The 17,389-nt window shown below is 38.6% G+C and overlaps 1 protein-coding gene across 4 annotated transcripts in view; it reads right to left on the reverse strand.

Annotated features, from left to right (window-relative positions):
• LOC144014475 (cilia- and flagella-associated protein 47-like) overlaps positions 1-17,389 on the reverse strand; it is a 47,154-nt gene that overhangs the window by 15,126 nt on the left and 14,639 nt on the right. For 3 of the 4 annotated variants that reach the window (XM_077514407.1, XM_077514406.1, XM_077514405.1), the window contains exons 32-54: positions 17,254-17,325; positions 16,991-17,128; positions 16,425-16,506; positions 15,890-15,985; positions 13,456-13,642; positions 13,247-13,344; positions 12,476-12,592; positions 11,771-11,905; positions 10,903-11,015; positions 9,581-9,731; positions 9,212-9,300; positions 9,063-9,149; positions 8,644-8,690; positions 8,410-8,546; positions 6,951-7,056; positions 5,966-6,195; positions 2,986-3,121; positions 2,775-2,902; positions 1,214-1,279; positions 931-1,074; positions 519-692; positions 285-396; positions 130-192 (exon numbers count right to left, since the gene is read on the reverse strand). In XM_077514407.1, the coding sequence (XP_077370533.1) occupies positions 130-192; positions 285-396; positions 519-692; positions 931-1,074; positions 1,214-1,279; positions 2,775-2,902; positions 2,986-3,121; positions 5,966-6,195; positions 6,951-7,056; positions 8,410-8,546; positions 8,644-8,690; positions 9,063-9,149; positions 9,212-9,300; positions 9,581-9,731; positions 10,903-11,015; positions 11,771-11,905; positions 12,476-12,592; positions 13,247-13,344; positions 13,456-13,642; positions 15,890-15,985; positions 16,425-16,506; positions 16,991-17,128; positions 17,254-17,325 (2,708 nt within the window). The remainder of the gene's footprint in view (positions 1-129; positions 193-284; positions 397-518; positions 693-930; positions 1,075-1,213; positions 1,280-2,774; positions 2,903-2,985; positions 3,122-5,965; positions 6,196-6,950; positions 7,057-8,409; positions 8,547-8,643; positions 8,691-9,062; positions 9,150-9,211; positions 9,301-9,580; positions 9,732-10,902; positions 11,016-11,770; positions 11,906-12,475; positions 12,593-13,246; positions 13,345-13,455; positions 13,643-15,889; positions 15,986-16,424; positions 16,507-16,990; positions 17,129-17,253; positions 17,326-17,389) is intronic. The other variant, XM_077514408.1, reaches the window with a different exon arrangement.

Below are 17,389 nucleotides of genomic sequence, written 5' to 3' on the forward strand. Positions count from 1 at the left end.
AAACAGTGCCTAGTGACATACTTGGGCATCTATCATGAACTTACTACATACGAATTTGAATTTCTACGCTCGCAGTTTAGCTAGCTAGCTAGCTAGCTAGGGAATCAGAATAGCAACAACAAAAATTACCTTTGTCAGCATCTTTCTCTTCTGTCTGATCAATGTTAACAATCTCAACAAATGATACATAACCTGTGAGAAACATTTTAACATTTATTGCACTTGTGCCTCAACTTCTTAGAATCAAATACTGTTTGAAAGCAGCAAAAGCAGGTAAAAGTCACCAGATAGCTCTCCTCGTTTCCGTGGCAACAGAGCCAGAGTGTACAGGGTGCTTTGACCAGGTTGAACCTTTAAGGATAAATTGCCGCTAATAATAGGTAGGTCTGTCACCACCTATACACACATATGGGCACACACGTTCGTGTTAATAAATGAAAGAAGCTCCACTGTTTCGCAATCTGCAGCATCTAATTGGGCATGCATTGAACTGATGGAATTGTACTGTACTGTCGAACCTGAAGCAAGAGTGTGTTCTGACTGTAGTTGGGGACACTCAGCTGTCTGTGAGTGGTCTCGCCCACGGGGCAGTGTAGTACAAGGTGCTCCACAGGCAGGGGGCGCTCTCCCACTCCTCGGATGGTAAAGACGTGATCCACCCCGTTGTAGTTGTTATGCAAAGTCAGCTTGCCCTGTCGGAGTAGAGTTTAGGACAGTTTCAAAATGCACTTTTAAAATGGAAACTGCTACTTTGCTTAAATGAGTCAAGCCACATATTTTACATTAGAAAAATCTCACGGCACACCACCAAACAAAAATGCACAAATTATTTTCACTGAGTGGTAAAGTTTACAAAATGAGGTAAAAGCTACACATTTAGAATTCAAGCACACAAAGAGGGAGGTAAGAGTGAGAATTTAGAAAACAAACCATGACAATGCATTGTGCAGTTGGATGAAAAGTGAGAGGGTAACAAGCTCTTGTCCCGGCTGGTACAATCAAAACATTTGGGCCATGAAAGAATTCACCACACAACTTCGCCTTCAAGGTCCAGTCTTGGTGGGTCTCATTTTGCTGCAAGAAATGGAAAACAATGATACAAATTACATTCCAAATACATACATAAATAAATAAATAAATAAATAAATAAATAAATAAATAAATAAATAAATAAATACAAGTTTAATAAAGAAGTTCTCGATTAACAACTCACCAGAGGTATATCTTGTGTGACTGAATGCTGAGCCGGTGAACTGAAATCTAAATGAACAGATCCTCCCTGTAGAAATAGTATAGCACATTTTTAATTGCCATTTAACGACCAACATTAAAATACAGCATTCACCTATTCAGCCATTTCAGTTTTCATTAGATGAAAAATTCACCTAATTGCATTTGCATTTGTGCGTGTTTGTTCTGAATTACCCTAAGATGAACATAAAGGCTTTTTATTTGATTTATTTGCATTTTTCTGAAATTCAAAGAATGTTTTAAACTTAGTTTAAAACTACATTACTCTGTTTTGGGAGTATATTTATGGTTTAAACTATTAATATGGACAATTATGAACATGTCTATGGGGGCTTCGTGTGGTTTTTCACGATTCATAGCAGAGCTCGGTCATACTGTAGTGTCAGGTTCAGTGGGGGTTGTTGAGGACCCAAATGCAGGGAGCAGGGAGGTGAGGAAGGCTTGCGGATGTTGGGAATAAAAAAGGATTTTATTTCCAAAAACAAACTAAGAGGCAAGCAAGGGACAAGGAATAAATTGTCCGTAACAAAAGACTGACACTTGGAAGCAAAGTAACAAACAACACATACTAGCTGGAGAAGAACGACAGACTCAGTTACACAAACAAATGATCCGACAAAGAGTGCAGGGAAGGAGGGACCTAAATAGGAGCAGACTAATTAGACCATGATAAACACCTGGACATGACACAAGGGGCAGAGGGTGCTGATTGGAAGACAAGGGGACTGGGATGATGAGTTCAATGACGAGACTAAGACCAAACCAAAACCGAACCAAACCAATCCAAACACAGATGACACAACAAAACCCAAACCAGAATACTGTAGTAGTTCAATACTAAAATGTCAGTTGATCATTTTGATGCCGAACTGCCTTTAACTCATTCACTCCCAGCAGCCATTTTGAGTGAAGCATCCCCGTTCGCTCCCGGCTGTTTTACTGGATTTGAACTTATTTTGCAAGGCCAACAGAATATTGTGTTCTTTTGCTATAAAAACATGGAACCTAACAAAAGAAAGATTAAAGATTTTTCTTTCATTGGAAAAAAAAAAAAAAAAAAAAAGAGTAAATTTCTATCCATTTCCATTCTTCAGCAATTAGCATTAGAATATATATAGCTAACTTTAGAATAGCTTTAAGAATAGCTAAGTTTCATCATTGTTCACATTCCTGGTGAAACGCTGGCAAAAAGAGTTTGTTGCAACATGGCCCTGGTTGATCTCTTATACACCTGCTAGCCATTTATGTAATAACTACCATTTCGTCAACCGTTCTTTGCCGTTAAGAGGCTTCATCAAAGACTTCTGTTCGCTCTAGCATAAAAACAAACAAACGTATAAATACGTCTTTGGGATACTTAAAACATTTAAAATGGAATGTATTTATACTGTACTTTTTTGGAAGCAAATAAATTAATAAAAGGGAACATCTCACTTGTTGCCGAGGTGACATGCCCATTCATCCTGATGGCCAATGTTATGTGTGTAAAAAAATTCTATTGCTTTATCCAAGTCAATACGTACCGGTGAGGTGACCAGCGCCTCCATCAGGTAGACTCTGGTATCGAAGCAGGACTTCAGAACAATCTGACATGAGAACTGTCCCACAGAGTCCGCCTTGAACCGGAGGGGGATTTCCACACAATCATGATCTAGGTAATTACATACATTGTTCAACACAACTGTTGCAAGAAAAGTTTCATACTTTCACATCATGTATGTGCAATGTGTGTACCTGAAGGATTCTTCCATATGTTGGTCTCTTTCTTTATAGGCATTGTAACAGAGCTGGGTACAGTAAAGTATTGAGGCAATGAAACCTCCACGGTGCACACTACCCCGCTTTTGTAGTCAACACCTCTCATTTGGCTCTATCAGAGGAAATGACATGTTAGTGGATAGGAATTTTCTCTTTAGTGAAACTGCTCTCCACCTCAAAATGCAAATAGTAGTCCTGGGGCCTCATTTATAAACCTTGCGCACGATCAAAATCTGGCCAAAACGCTTTGCTTTGCAGTGCATTTCGATTCCCCAAACGCCATGGATGCTGGATGTTGGGTCACATTAATGTTTGTTTTGCTCCAGACTTGCTCCAATGTCACAAGCAAGCCACGGGGCACAAAGAACACGAATGAACTTAATTTAAAATTTTAAAACGCTCATCTTCTTTCATTGTGCCTATGTTGAAAAAGCCTCATGCAACAAATCATCTTAATGACAACTAATGTGGACACATACAATACGCGCCTACAGTAATTTCACCCGCCTGTTGGCACAAATGTCATTGCAGTATAAAAGACTAAATAAATCTAATATATTGACACAAGTCTGGTACAAGAATCTTTGCTATGGAGCTTGATATAATTGTAGGCTTTTGTCCTGCAAATAAATAAAAGGAAGAAACGCGAGTGTCAGTAAAGTCTGTCATAAATGTCAATGCAATCCACACAGCCGTGATGCTGGATGAAGATCCATAAGTAACACATCGGGAATAATAGTAGATACTAATAATAGGGGTGTGAATTGCCTAGTATCGGACGATTCGATCCATAACACGATTCATAGGTCACGATTCAATTGGATAATGATTAATCCTAATACGAATCTGTAAATTGAATATTACGATTTTTTTTTTTAACTCAAATTTAGAAAATACTAATCAGTAAACGGCTAGCACGTCCGCCTCCCAGTACTGAGGACTCGGGTTCGAGTCCAGGCTTCGGCCTTCCTGGGTGGAGTTTGCATGTTCTCCCCGTGCCCGCGTGGGTCTTCTCCGGGTACTCCGATTTCCTCCCACATTCCAAAGACATGCATGGCAGGTTAATTGGACGCTCCGAATTGTCCCGAGGTGTGCTTGTGAGTGTGGATGGTTGTTCGTCTCTGTGTGCCCTGCGACTGGCTGGCGATCAATTCAGGGTGTACCCCGCCTAATGCCCATAGCCAGCTGAGATAGGCTCCAGCACCCCCCGCGATGTACACTGTAAGATTTGTATGATAATGTATTTAACTGAAACTTCAACACTGTATTTAACAAACAGATTGCAATCTGTTTCATGTTTGAACAGCATTAATAAAATATCAAGGCTTAATGTTCCATTAATACAGTGCTTCTCAATTATTTTTTGTCATGCCCCCCTAGTAAGAAGAAAACATCTCGTGCACCCCACACCCCCACGCGACTATAAATAGTATCATTTGTCATAAGCACACCTCTGCATAACACTGTATCCGTATTAACGTATAAGACAATAAAAAAAAAGAAGTATGGACCAACTTACAACAAAGAATAGCTTTATTAACTGTAACAGAAAAGATTTAAAGTGCATCTGAAATTCAAAAATAAAATTAAATCCTTAATTAAACTATCAACATTTTTTTGACTGACCATGTCAAACCATACAATACGGAAAAATAAAATTACATAACATCAATAAATAATAATGCAGTCAAACTGATCACCAACATTAACTCAGGAGCATAATATTTAAAAAAAAAAAAAAAAAAACTTTAACCTGCAAAACAAAAATATAAAATAATTTGTGCTGATTTTTTTTTTTTTTGCCGTGTGCAAAGCGCGCATGTTCAGTGCAAACAAAACCCCTACACCACCGAGCGAATGCTCCCTGCGCACACTCTGCCAATAATGAGAGCGCCACTGCCCCCTAATGTAGTGGAGGTGCAATTGCACTATATTCTAGGACAGTAAAAAAAAAAAAACCCTGAAAATAAAAAAATAAAAAAGCATGTTCCCCGAGGTCAAACGCCCCCCCCCCGATGGAGCCTCGCGCCCCCCTGGGGGGGTCCGCCTCACTATTTGAGAAGCACTGCATTAATATAACATTATTCCATGGTTATAGTGTGAACCTAACCCTAAGTAAAACTTTTTGCTGAATATTTCCATCAAAAATTGATGTTCAAATATCGATTCGGCCGCATATTGAATTGAAACAAGAATTGTGCGCTCTAATATCATGATATATTGCTGAATTGATCTTTCTTAACACCACTAATTAATAACAACAATAATAGGGCGGCCTATTGATCACCCAATTTTTGCCTCGTGCACTACTAAAGTCTGAATAAAGACAATAAAATTGGACCAATTATTTTCTTTATGGTCACCTTTGTATCAGACCAAATTATTATTAATATTATTATTATTTATCTTGTTTTTTTTTATTATTATTTTTTAATCTGCCATTTTCACAACTCGGCCTGCTTGTTTTTATTGGAGATGCTCCCAAAAAAATCAGAGCCTTCTGTGACTCGACCTCCCCAATGAGGGTTTCAATGTACATTTTTCTGTTTTTTACTATTCACACAATAATTCAATGTACATCTTGGTGAAGTTAGCCTTCTTTCTTTCTTGCCTTTCCTTGACCGTCAATTGTTTTGATTTGTTGTTCGCCAACACGCTGCTTATAAATATGCAGATTACGGTAGTTGATTTGCATTTCCAAATATGGGGTAAAATAGGCGGACTTGGGGTGGGGAACGGTGTGGAATCTGCTGCACACACCGGTTGGGATCGTGTGGCATTTATAAAGTGAATTTGCGTGCAGATGTACGTATGTCTGTCTGTATGGTTTCGTACGTACCTTTCTGCGCAGGTTTTCACGCACAGTTTTATTAATGAGGCCCCCGGGGTATGAAGTCGGGTCCCAAATGAAGACTTGCTACTGTTCAAGTGTGAACACAGTATGTGATTTGTGTACCTCCTTTTTGGAAAGCATGCACGCTGCCATGCTTGCCCTCACACTGCTGCTGTGCAAAGTATAAGTGAGCATCCGTCTCTGGAGTTCAATGGCGGTCATTCTGTGTTGAGCCCACATGGCCAGGGCGTTTTCCCAGGACGAATTGATCAGGGGCAGGCGGATGAGCTCCTCACACGTCTGTCCGACATTGCAGCGCAGGCGCAACGCTGACACACAGCCACCCAAGCCCACTGGTGAGGGAAATATGATGACGAGATTATCTTACTATGAGAAAACAAACATTTCTCACTATGATACAGTGCAGGTCTACTTCACTGTGTACTACCTAATGAACATATTGGCACCTTCTATTACTATTATTTGCATCATGGAGGAGATGATTTATGCAAACAAAAATAATTCTAGCAAAAAAAAAGTTAGGCAATTATTTTAAGAGGGTGACTTTTCTCATACAGCTCATGAATAGTGCAAGTATATCTGATATAGTGGCTAGACCAGATTCACTAAAACCTTCAACTAGTGGCAGCTAAATTGCAAGTTCATTGGACAAGTTGTTGGTGGACGTCATGCAATTTACCCACATTGCATTTAAAACTTAAGAGATTTGATGACACATTGTTTTTTCCCATATATGATAAGGCATGACTCCTTCTTGTGGTTGTGTGGCTTAGGTTATTCACAAGCTCCAAAATGGTATTGATAAATAGCAGTGCTGTCAAACAATTACAATTTTTAAATGAATTAATCGTGCAATTTTCCATAATTAATCATGATTAATCATTTTTGAACTTTTGCTTATACTATTATTCTTCAAAGCTTCTAACAGATATTGGGTAAATTCAATCATTTATTTTTTTTTAATTTTGACAGCCCGAAAAAATTGACAATGTGTTGCAATTATTTTCTGTTTCTAACATTTCTAAAATATTTACACAAGTGGAAAATTGTAACCGTGAGGCACTTTGCTTGGCAATAGCTGTCTTACCGGAGTTCCCAGGGATGTTGAATATGTTTGAACTGTGCCTAACTCTCAGAGGTGAAGGTAGAGGCAAGTCTGCAGTTGCCTTCACCATGTAGACCATATCACCCACCTGGAGAAATGCACTTGTTGTAAATGTTACTGTCTGCACATAAGTGTAGTTATTTTGTGAGGTCAATCAATAAAAATGCAAGCTCACAATGCCTCCCACCAGAAATCCATTTGTTCCATAAAAGAGTTTAACAGAGCAGTCAGATTTCCCTAATACAATTATTTGCTTTGCTTGATTGTGTTGTAGCAATTGGTTGTCTTCATTCATATGCAGTGAAAACTTTACAGTGAGCGAAATCAATAAGCACGTTTTTTTTTTTTTTGGTTGATTTCTTTCAAGAGTCACTTTACAGGGACTACATTGTTTTGATTACCAACAATTATATTAGCTTCTGTAATAATTTGGAACACCGTGATGACTCAACTAAGTGTATTTTTTACACACAACAGATAACAGATACAACAACAGATTAAAAAAAAAAACAGTAAAAAAACAGTAATTTAAGTAGGGATGTTCGATACCACTTTTTTTCAGACCAATACCGATACCGATACTCAGACCCTCAGTACTCACCAATACCGATACCAACTGCCGATACCAGTAGTACATTTTGACAAATAAAACAAAAAAAAATCACTAAAAGATATTTTTAAACAAATATATTTCCTTTAATTTTGACAAAAAAAACAGCACAGTCACTCTTCAATAGTCTTTACGCTCAAAATAAAACACAAAAATGCTCTTTTAGTTCAAGATTCACAATTTTGAAGTATTTCCAAACCAGTGAAGTTTTGGTGAAAAACTGCTGCAAGCAAGCGGCAGTTACAGGCAAGGAGGACTCACTTTTAACGTTTTCCCCCTCTGCCATCGGTCGCTTGTACTCGTCTGCGTCACGAGTACTCGAGTACTTGAGTACTTGAGTACTTGAAAAAAAGCTGGTATCGGCCCTATACCGATACCTGGTATCGGTACTCGCCCATCCCTAAATTGAAGTCCTAAAAAATATCTCTCAGTATTAAAATAAGAGCTCATCTTTGATATTACCCACTATCTCATTCCGTGTGACTGTGTAGTATCTCATTTGAACTTACAAGATTTTCAGTTGCTGTTTGGAGGCATACTGCTGTCCACCCTCATAACAGAGAATTTCCTTTTTAGGATGTTCCACAGGTTCTCAATTGGGTTGAGGTCAGGGAATGATAGTGGCTACTCCATGAAAATGTCTCCCCTTAAACCCTTTGCAGCTAAAGCTCCACTGGTATATTTTACAGTGTAGGATGGTTGTTGTGTTTCATGAGTACAATTCTTTTTTAGAAGCAGCAATTTTGCCCTCCTTCGACCCCACTCCTCTTGAATCATACAAAATTAAAGATTTTTTGTTTACACAGCCAGCACATAAATTCATACACTGACCTGGGGACAAATGAGCAACACAGCGCAATACTTGGCTCCTGGACAGAAGGGAAGGAAGTGGAGGTTGAGTATGTCCGACTGTTCGGGTTTCAGACTAACGCTGCTCAATGTGCTGATGAACTCGCTGCCCTCACCGTCTACAAAAGACACACAAACACGCATTACGTTTAAGGACTCACACACATTTGTGCGCCTCTCTTATGTATGTCGGCAAACTACGATCTGAGCCCTTTCCTGCCATCTCCTCATGACAGCTCCTCTCGGAAGTCTTCTTTTCATTCCTGAAACAAAGATGAATGGAAGTGGGTTTCACTTGTAGGGAAGAAAGAACCACAGATCGTGCATATATTTAGATCACATCAGGATGGGGGGGGGGGGATATATTGTGCAATTCTACACTTTTGCAAAGTATATTCATGTCAATAATGCTTTGCTGAACTAATACCTCTGACAGTGTCATTATTATTTTTTTTATATGAAGTCTCGTGATTGTGGAGGTGCACCTCATCAGTGTTTCTCTTAAAAGCCTCCCAAAGGTTAATGAGATTGGTTGTTAATTAAAAAATTATCAAGAAAACCTTTTTTTTTTTACCCCCTCAACATGAACATGTCATTCCATTCAAGTTAATGCATTAATATTGTGCTGGTGTTACTTGGCTTTGAAGGACGCCTGCTGAACGAGGTCTTCGGTTTCCTTTTCAGAGTCCACCGGGTTGACTGTCGACTCCACCAGCACCACCCTGAATAAGCAGACAGTGACAATTGTGCCAACAACCCAACCAATCACTATCCAATCACTTACCTGAAGCTAGCTTCCACATTAAACGTGTTTGTTATTGGAAGTTTAACCACTTTTAGCATGTAGCATGGAGTCTTGCACTTGACAGTTTTCTGAGAAGAGACGTGGATACTGTGAGTGAGTGAGTGAGTGAGTGAGTGAGTGAGTGATAATATCCTGAAAATACAGAAATACAGCTTTTCTTCGGACAGTCCATTGTCGTAAACTACTTTAGAGCACCCCATTGTAAACCATGAGTGTGCGGTGTGCGTAAATCATCGAGAGAAGAGTGGGGGTGGGTGGGACGTGAAAGTTATGTCACAATCTTATCAGAACTTTTAATTGGCTGTAAATAAAGACAGCCAGTCAGACAGATCCTGTATAAAGACTTACTGTGGGTGTGATCTGACTAACACAGGTGTTCACTTTGAACGTCAAAGTGGTGCCATGCAGGCCAGTAGCCGAAGTCGAGATGAACAGTAGGACAGTTTCCTTAGGTTGCAAGAATGAGCAGCAGTACTGCACCGTCACATCAGTGCTGGCGCTGCGGAGACAACAGTCACATAAACCTTCTGTTTTCAAGAAATTACAATGACCACAATTCATGACTACATTTCATGTTTTGAGGGTAATAGCTTCTTTGTATCCCTGGTTTTCAGGTGGGCTATTCATTTTCTTAGCCTCAACACTAATCAATTCAAAATGATTGGACATTTCAATATATTTCCAGTGGCACCTTGACTTACGGTTGCCCCAACTTAAGAATTTTTCGATACGAGCCGTCATTTTTGTGTTTTTTTAGAAAAGAATTAAACTCCATGAAAAGATGGTGAAGATGCTGAAGGTGAGGAAATATAATCAATTCAGGAAACAGTTTATTTATTTATATCGTATTCTATTACGTTACCGTTAGATGGTTTTACATATCACAGTGCTATTTTTTTCTTAATAGAATTTCCATTCATTTTAATTGTGAAAGCTGCTTTGGTGTATGAATAATTTGAGTTACGAGCATGGTCACAGATCAAATTAAACTTAAACTACCGTATTTTACGCACTATAAGGCGCACCTAAAAGCCTTCAATTTTTTCAAAAGCTGACGATGCGCCTTATAATCAGGTGCGCCTTATATATGGATCAATATTGAGCCGCAACAGGTCTCGCTGTCAAGATGCTATCGGTGACCCTGCAGGATCAGTGACGCGCATACGCAGAAGATCCCGCCCTCTTGCATCGCTAGCTAATAATAATACTTTACCTCAGAGAAAATAATAAAACAGATGTTTATTCATTTTGGGAGTGAACGGAGTTGTCAGAAAGCTGGTTTGTAATCTATTAATAAAGTTTGACTGACCTATCTGACTGTTTTGTTGACATTCTCTTTAGCGCAGCACCATCTTATGGATGCATAACGTAACCCCAGCCTCTACTGTAGCGCCTTATATACAGAAAAAGTTTTGAAATATGTCATTCATTGAAGGTGCGCCTTGTAATGCGGTGCGCCTTATCGTGCGGAAAATACAGTACATTATCTATTAAACTGACTTAGGGAAATCAACAAAAAATAGTGGGATATCACTGAGCATTCATACACAATTTGAATGTCACTTTTAGTTTTGTGAAAAATGAAGTTTACAATTTGAAATGATACATGGAAAATGAGGTCATATCAAGATTCTTTTGAGCTCCAGCCCAACAAAGAGGTTCTTACTTACTTTGGAGGAATGATGACAGCAGAGCCATCAGGCACGGAGAACAGACTGGCATCCTGTCCGAGAAGGACGGTCCGGTATTTGACAAAGCAAGCGTATGGGTTTTTCAAATGCACCTGAAACACACCAAATAAAAAACAAGCATACACTGTATGATGCTGGGAACAAGTTTTACCTCTGTTTTATGGATATTTTGTGCTGGCATTCTGTTAATTCTATGAGGCTAATGTGTAGAATCTTATCCATGCTCACTATCTATTCATTATCTCAGAGAAAATTGTTAGTATTCATTATTGTGTGATAGCCGACAAACTAGCATTCACACTAATGCTCTTTCACTCATATGGATTTAGTGTGCATCAAGACACAACAACAAAATCTTAAGCATGTTCTGGATGGATACATTTTTCCCATTCTGAAAATATTGGTTGTGATTTTTTTTTTTCAAGAAAGTCTTCAGGATTATCAGCTTCAATGGAGAAAGAGTAAATACATTATGATTACTTACTGCAATTATAGCAAATTGATAGTTCTCAAAATTCAAGCCCTGGAGTTTAGTGACATTAAATGGAAACAATATATTAAGTATGACTATGTGAAGTAATAGAATCAATCATCTTACTTTTTTTTTTTTGGCAAGGCAAAACTATACCGGATCATCAAAACTGTACCCCGGCCATGCTTTATCATCCATCTTGAGTTTGTTCTTCTTTTCCCAACCAGCATTTAAATCAGTTTCTTTCCCTGACATTTTTGTTCCACAGCATCTACACTTTCGTATCCTCTAGTTGTTGTGCAGGTCATTTGCATTATTGCTCAGTAATAGAATTTAACAGGTAGGCGGCTACTGTATAATGTTATTGTGTGCTACCTGCTTGCTCAAAGTTCTGTGCAGGCTTCCAGAGAGAGTGATGGTGTTTACAGGCTGGTACTGAGGCAGTCTCTCGTATAAATGAACACACAGTATCAATATTTGCACCGGGTTGGGATCTGACAAGTCTGTGGGCTGCATACATAAACTCATGCAATATTATATCTTACATTTTGGGCTAGGGTAGATATAAAATCTCTGCACACACCTGTTCAAATGCCAGGTTTTTGTGATATAAAAAATGAGACCAAGTTAAATCACTTCATATCTACGGATGTGACCCATAACCTGTTTAAGTCATTTGAAGTAATAAAATAAAATAATAAACCAGGTCCCCTGGGAACAAATCGGGGTTCGGTGTCTTGCTCAAGGACACTCTGACATGGTTACCAGGGGTGAGGATGACGACCACTCTACCACTGAGCCATGCCACCCCAAGAAGTTTGAATGTGATTGGTTAAACCTGAACACACTCATTTCCCTAAGAGTGCGCACGTGCAAATACACCTCATTTATTTTTAATACAGTTCTCAGAAAGCTGTCATTTTTCCTCAATTGAGTTGTATGTGTCACATGAATTGATTCATCCTTGTTTCAGTTTTATATTCACAAAAACATGGCATTTGAACAAGGGTGTGAAGACTTTTTGTATTCACAATAAGTAAAACATTAATGTAACTACCTACATACATAACATAATTGTACCTGTAGATCCATGTTGAGCGAAAGTATGGTTAAGGCCTGAACAATAATGATATTGTTGTGCAGAATCTGCTCCAGGTTGGGAGTTGTTGTGTACATCCTCTGAAAGTGGCTAGAGATCTAAATACATATATAAATAAAAAGACACAAAAAATATTTTAGGAATTTCCCTTGCTTTTAATTTAGGACATCTGTGACATAAACCTTAAATATATTTTTTTTTATTAACTAATTTGTAAAAATGTTTTTTTTAATACTGTCTTTCACGCCCAAAAACATTTTCATGTTTTTGTTTTTGTTTTTTTTTGCTTAATGCAAGAGCATACAGAAGGCTTTGATGCAGCTTCTGACATGAAGAGGTGGCTTAGAGCATTGATAGTTACTAAAATATTAGTAAAAAAAACGGCCAGCAGGTGACAGCAGAGTATAAGAGATCAGCCAGGGACATGTTGCAACAAGCTCTTTTTGTCAGTGTTTACACTAGGATTGCGAATATTGATGAAACATAGCGATATTCTGACGCTAATTACTGCAAAACGGAAACAGATACAAATGTAGTTTTTGTCCTGATGAAAGAAGAGACTCTAATCTTTCTTTTGATAGGTTCCATGTTTTTATAGCAATAGAAAACAATATTCTGCGGGCCTTGCAAAATCGGTCAAAATCTAGTAAAACAGTCGGGAGCGAAGGGGGCTGCTTCAGTGAAAATGGTTGGGAGTGAATGAGTTAAGGGGTTCCTGCCTTAAAGATTTTTTTACACAAACACGCACTGACCAGGTATGGGCAATACGCAGCGAGCAATGCAGCAAGCACCAGTCCGTCAGTAAAGTCCAAGTCGAAATTGACAATCCAACGTACTGGTGGGACAGTACCTGACATCAGAAGGAACTCACGATCAATAAAACAAATCAGGGCAGGGGAAAAAAAAAAAAAAGATCAATCAATGAGGACAGTGAATTGAGCGAGATTAAAAATGCTGATACCTGAAGCCCACACTGTGTGTCTCGTGTGATGGTAGTGTGAATTAAGCCATGAGAGAAGCAGGAGCTCATGACGAGAGTAGAGGTTACTTGGCAGTGAATGGATATTGAGGATTCCTTCTTCATCTTCCTGATCTCTCTCACGAGTTAGGTTTGGAGTGCACTCTGACACGCGACATAACACCAAGACCTGGTGAAGGAGTAGTCAGTGTTCTGTTCAAGAATGAAAAATCTCTGCGGTTATGGTGGTTAATCTCAGTTTCACAAATGTTTGGTTTTCAACCACATACAATCTAGAAATAACTTTTGCACATGGAAACAGTAAGATTCATACAAAAGGGGCTGTCTTCTAGTTCTAATTTTAGTGTTGAATCAGGTTCCGATATAGATAGCTACAGTAATAACTATACAGTAATAAAGGGGAGTGGACACTGTTGCAAATTATTAGGCTTTTTTTTTTTTTTAAGTCTTGAGCCCGACCAATTCATTTATAAATCGATATTGATTAATATGAAAAGCTTCTTTTTTTTTTGCTTCGTGGTCCCAGAGTAGCACATTTCCGCCTCACTCAAACTCACTTGGCTGCAGCAGAGGACAAAAAGAAGAGAAATGGTGAGCAAAACTGCCTTTCTTTTTTTGTTTTTTTTTTGGTTTTTTTACTCCACTGTAAGCTATGACTTTGTAAAACAATAACACCATTTAAGTGCCTCATAAAAATAACTACTTCACAAAAACACACTTTTAGGGCACATCAAGGACAGCATTCTCGTTATTTTTCACCCAAGTAATTTAGAGAACATATTACTGCATTTTAACATTGTATAATTTGCATCTTTGTGAAATAAAGGTATATATCATTGTTATGGCCCATATTCCCCTTCATCTAATATGTGAGTATTATACAGCTTAGAGTCTTATGATGATGGTGTTTATCATCATGAACAGCCTTCTTTTTTCCCCCTTGTGCATAACAATTGTGACTTAATATGGGGGAATAAACTCACAAATTAATTTCCCCTTAAACTAATCATAAAATCTGTCTTGAGATGTATAATAATGATTTAAACAGACAAGAGTAACAACATAATGCACACCCGCGGAAAAACAAAATCTCAAAAGTAAATTTTACTTCAATTCATAATGCAGAACAATTTGGAACACAGTGGAGTAGATTCACTAAGAATGTGCTGCATCCGGTAATAACGCGAAATATTGCACCACAACTGCACCCGCAGTCTGCGCCTAGTTACCCACCTACTCACTAAGAATATTACTCTAATCATATACCGGCGCAAACACGCCCACAAAACTGACAGCTTGGAGCAAATTTGCACCTGATTTACCACACATGGCAATTGTTTTGCAGCAAGAACATGGTTGTTATAGTAACAGTTGCCAGAAAGATGACATTATCAGAAAGCGAGGTTGGACCGAGAGGAAGCGTTTAGAACGCCATTAAGCTAACAGATGACGACGACGTCATTCATTCATATGGTGCGATCGTTTTTTTAAAATATATTTTTAGAAGTTGACGTGGGCGTACAGTACGCATCTGGCACATAAAAATGATATAAAAATTCTCCATTGCCGATCAGCCCGGGTTGTCGCAAACAAAACATGGGAAAATTTCTCTCTCTCCCTCTCTATATCGCTCTCTGTATCGCTCTATATATCTGACCCCCCCCCCTGCACTGCTGTCATGATCCCAGGATTCCATATACGTTATTTGCGTCACTCAAACTCCGTGTGGCTATTAGCGCTGGCGTTAGAGAATTAGACGCTATATCAATGAGTCTCATTTGCATTGGGGTGGGAATATTTTGCGATAAATGTATGCAAATTACATAAGCGCAAATAGCGCTGGCACACTGGGCAATAGGCGCATAAATTTTCAAAGCGTTCTAAGTGACCACATTCTTATTAAAAAAAAACCAAAAAATTATACAGTGGATTTTTTTTTCAGCGTGTTTGTACTGTAAAAAAAAAACAAAAAACAAAAAAACGTGATTTTCAAGTCATGACTAATGAAGGCGGTGAAATTCTGAATTGGGGCTTGGCGAGCGTTCGGCAGCAGTCGGCTGCTTCATTACGTCCGTGTGACGGCGGGCTCAGATAGTCCCAAGACACTCCCATCAATTCAAATAAAACTTAAAAATCCAAAGAAAAAGCCACATTCGTTCCCGTGAAATGGATTTGGACATGTCTTGTCCCACAGCACTGGCGCTATAGGTTTGGCAGCGCACTTCGTGACGGATTTCCCCATCTGCGCATGTTTAATGAATTAGGCGCTCCCGGATTGCTCCATTTTTGCCGATTAGCGCCGCACAAAGGCTTCGCAAACCTTCTGTGAATCTACCCCAGTGTGTATTCACAAAATCTTACAATTATACATATGTGACAACACAATAAAATGGAAAGCAGATGAAAAATTTTCCACCTTATATATTTGCAGAAGAAAATCAGTCCAGCAGCGTTTGCTCAGAGACTCGTAGTCAACACTACTGTAGTCCAGACCTGGCTCTTTTTCATCAGACTGAAAACCACGCACACACAATTTATATATAACATATATACAGTACTATACGTTCCAAACCACAAATACATTAAAGTATAATACAGTTGTTGTACGTAATTTGACACTTTATTAGCGTTTGAAAATCCTCAAAATGGCTTATAATGACGATAGCATTTCTAACACTATGGCAGACTTAAATGTTCGCAAATATTGGTGGATCCAGTGTAGATTAGGTATGAATATCATATCAATAAGGGCTTAAGATGTATTTCTTTTATATGCTTTGTTTCCATGGTGGAATAACGTCTCGTCTTCAATGGCTTGTAAATAAAGCAATTAATCATTTTAATTTGGACAAAAAGGAACCAATCTGTCCTTTAACTATTTTAGTACCCGGTAGCTTATTTTTAGTAATGCTGCGGAAACAAATTGTTGAGTGAGGGTGTGTACAGTATACCTGCAGAGTGCACCAGTTGTTGAACTCGAGCACATCCAGTAGGTATTCAGCTCGGATGTGACTCAAACAAGCTCCCTGTACTCTGGGCACAGAAAAAAAAAAAAAAAAAGGAAAAAAAGAAGAAGAAAAAAACTTCAGCTAGAAATCATTCAAGTTGTATTCTAATTTTGGAACAGACAGAAATTGATCCTTAACCATACTATCTTGGGTAATACCTTAAATAGCTTGACAAACGCAAATCAATTAGATTTATACAACATGTCCAAACTACAATATCTGCTTACAAAGAAGATTTCCAGTTAAGTCACAATAGTATTTGAAGTGCTGTTTTTCCCTTTGATACCAGCTAAGGCTCTTGCTTGACCATAAAAATCCCCGAAGACACGAAAGCAATGCCTTTAATCAAACTAACAAAAACAGTTAATTTACTTCCTCTGAATTGAATTGTGAACACTTTGATGCTGCCACCTTGAAGTTCATTTTACCACTAGTGTGTCTGAAGATGCGCTGGCGAGACTATGTGGTACAGGGATGTTAATTGAACTAGTGTTGCAACACGAGCTTACCTGAGAAAAGCGAAAATGGCTTCATATTGTTGGAGCAGCTGGAGGGTGCGCTGGTGTACATCTGTGGAAAAGGCCTGACAGTGAGAAATGTTGGGAATCCGCCTGCCTGCCAGATGATGAATCATCTCCACTGCAGACCTACACCGAGCACCATTTAAAATAACATTACATACAAGTTTGAAATAGGCAACCAAGCAAAACATGATTTTCTGATCCATGCCGACAGCACCATTCAGTTGCCTGTAGGTTTCATGGTTGCATACCTGGAATCTTTTTTTTGGCTGACTCCTTGAATCTCTCCACTTGGATTATCTACTACATCTTCAGACACAATTCTAAAGTAAGGAACATAAGGCATTTCATTGACAAGCAGTTATATGAAAAAAAAAAAAAAAAAAA

The sequence above is a fragment of the Festucalex cinctus genome, chromosome 2 (assembly GCF_051991245.1).
Source record: "Festucalex cinctus isolate MCC-2025b chromosome 2, RoL_Fcin_1.0, whole genome shotgun sequence".
NCBI classification, from domain to species: domain Eukaryota; kingdom Metazoa; phylum Chordata; class Actinopteri; order Syngnathiformes; family Syngnathidae; genus Festucalex; species Festucalex cinctus.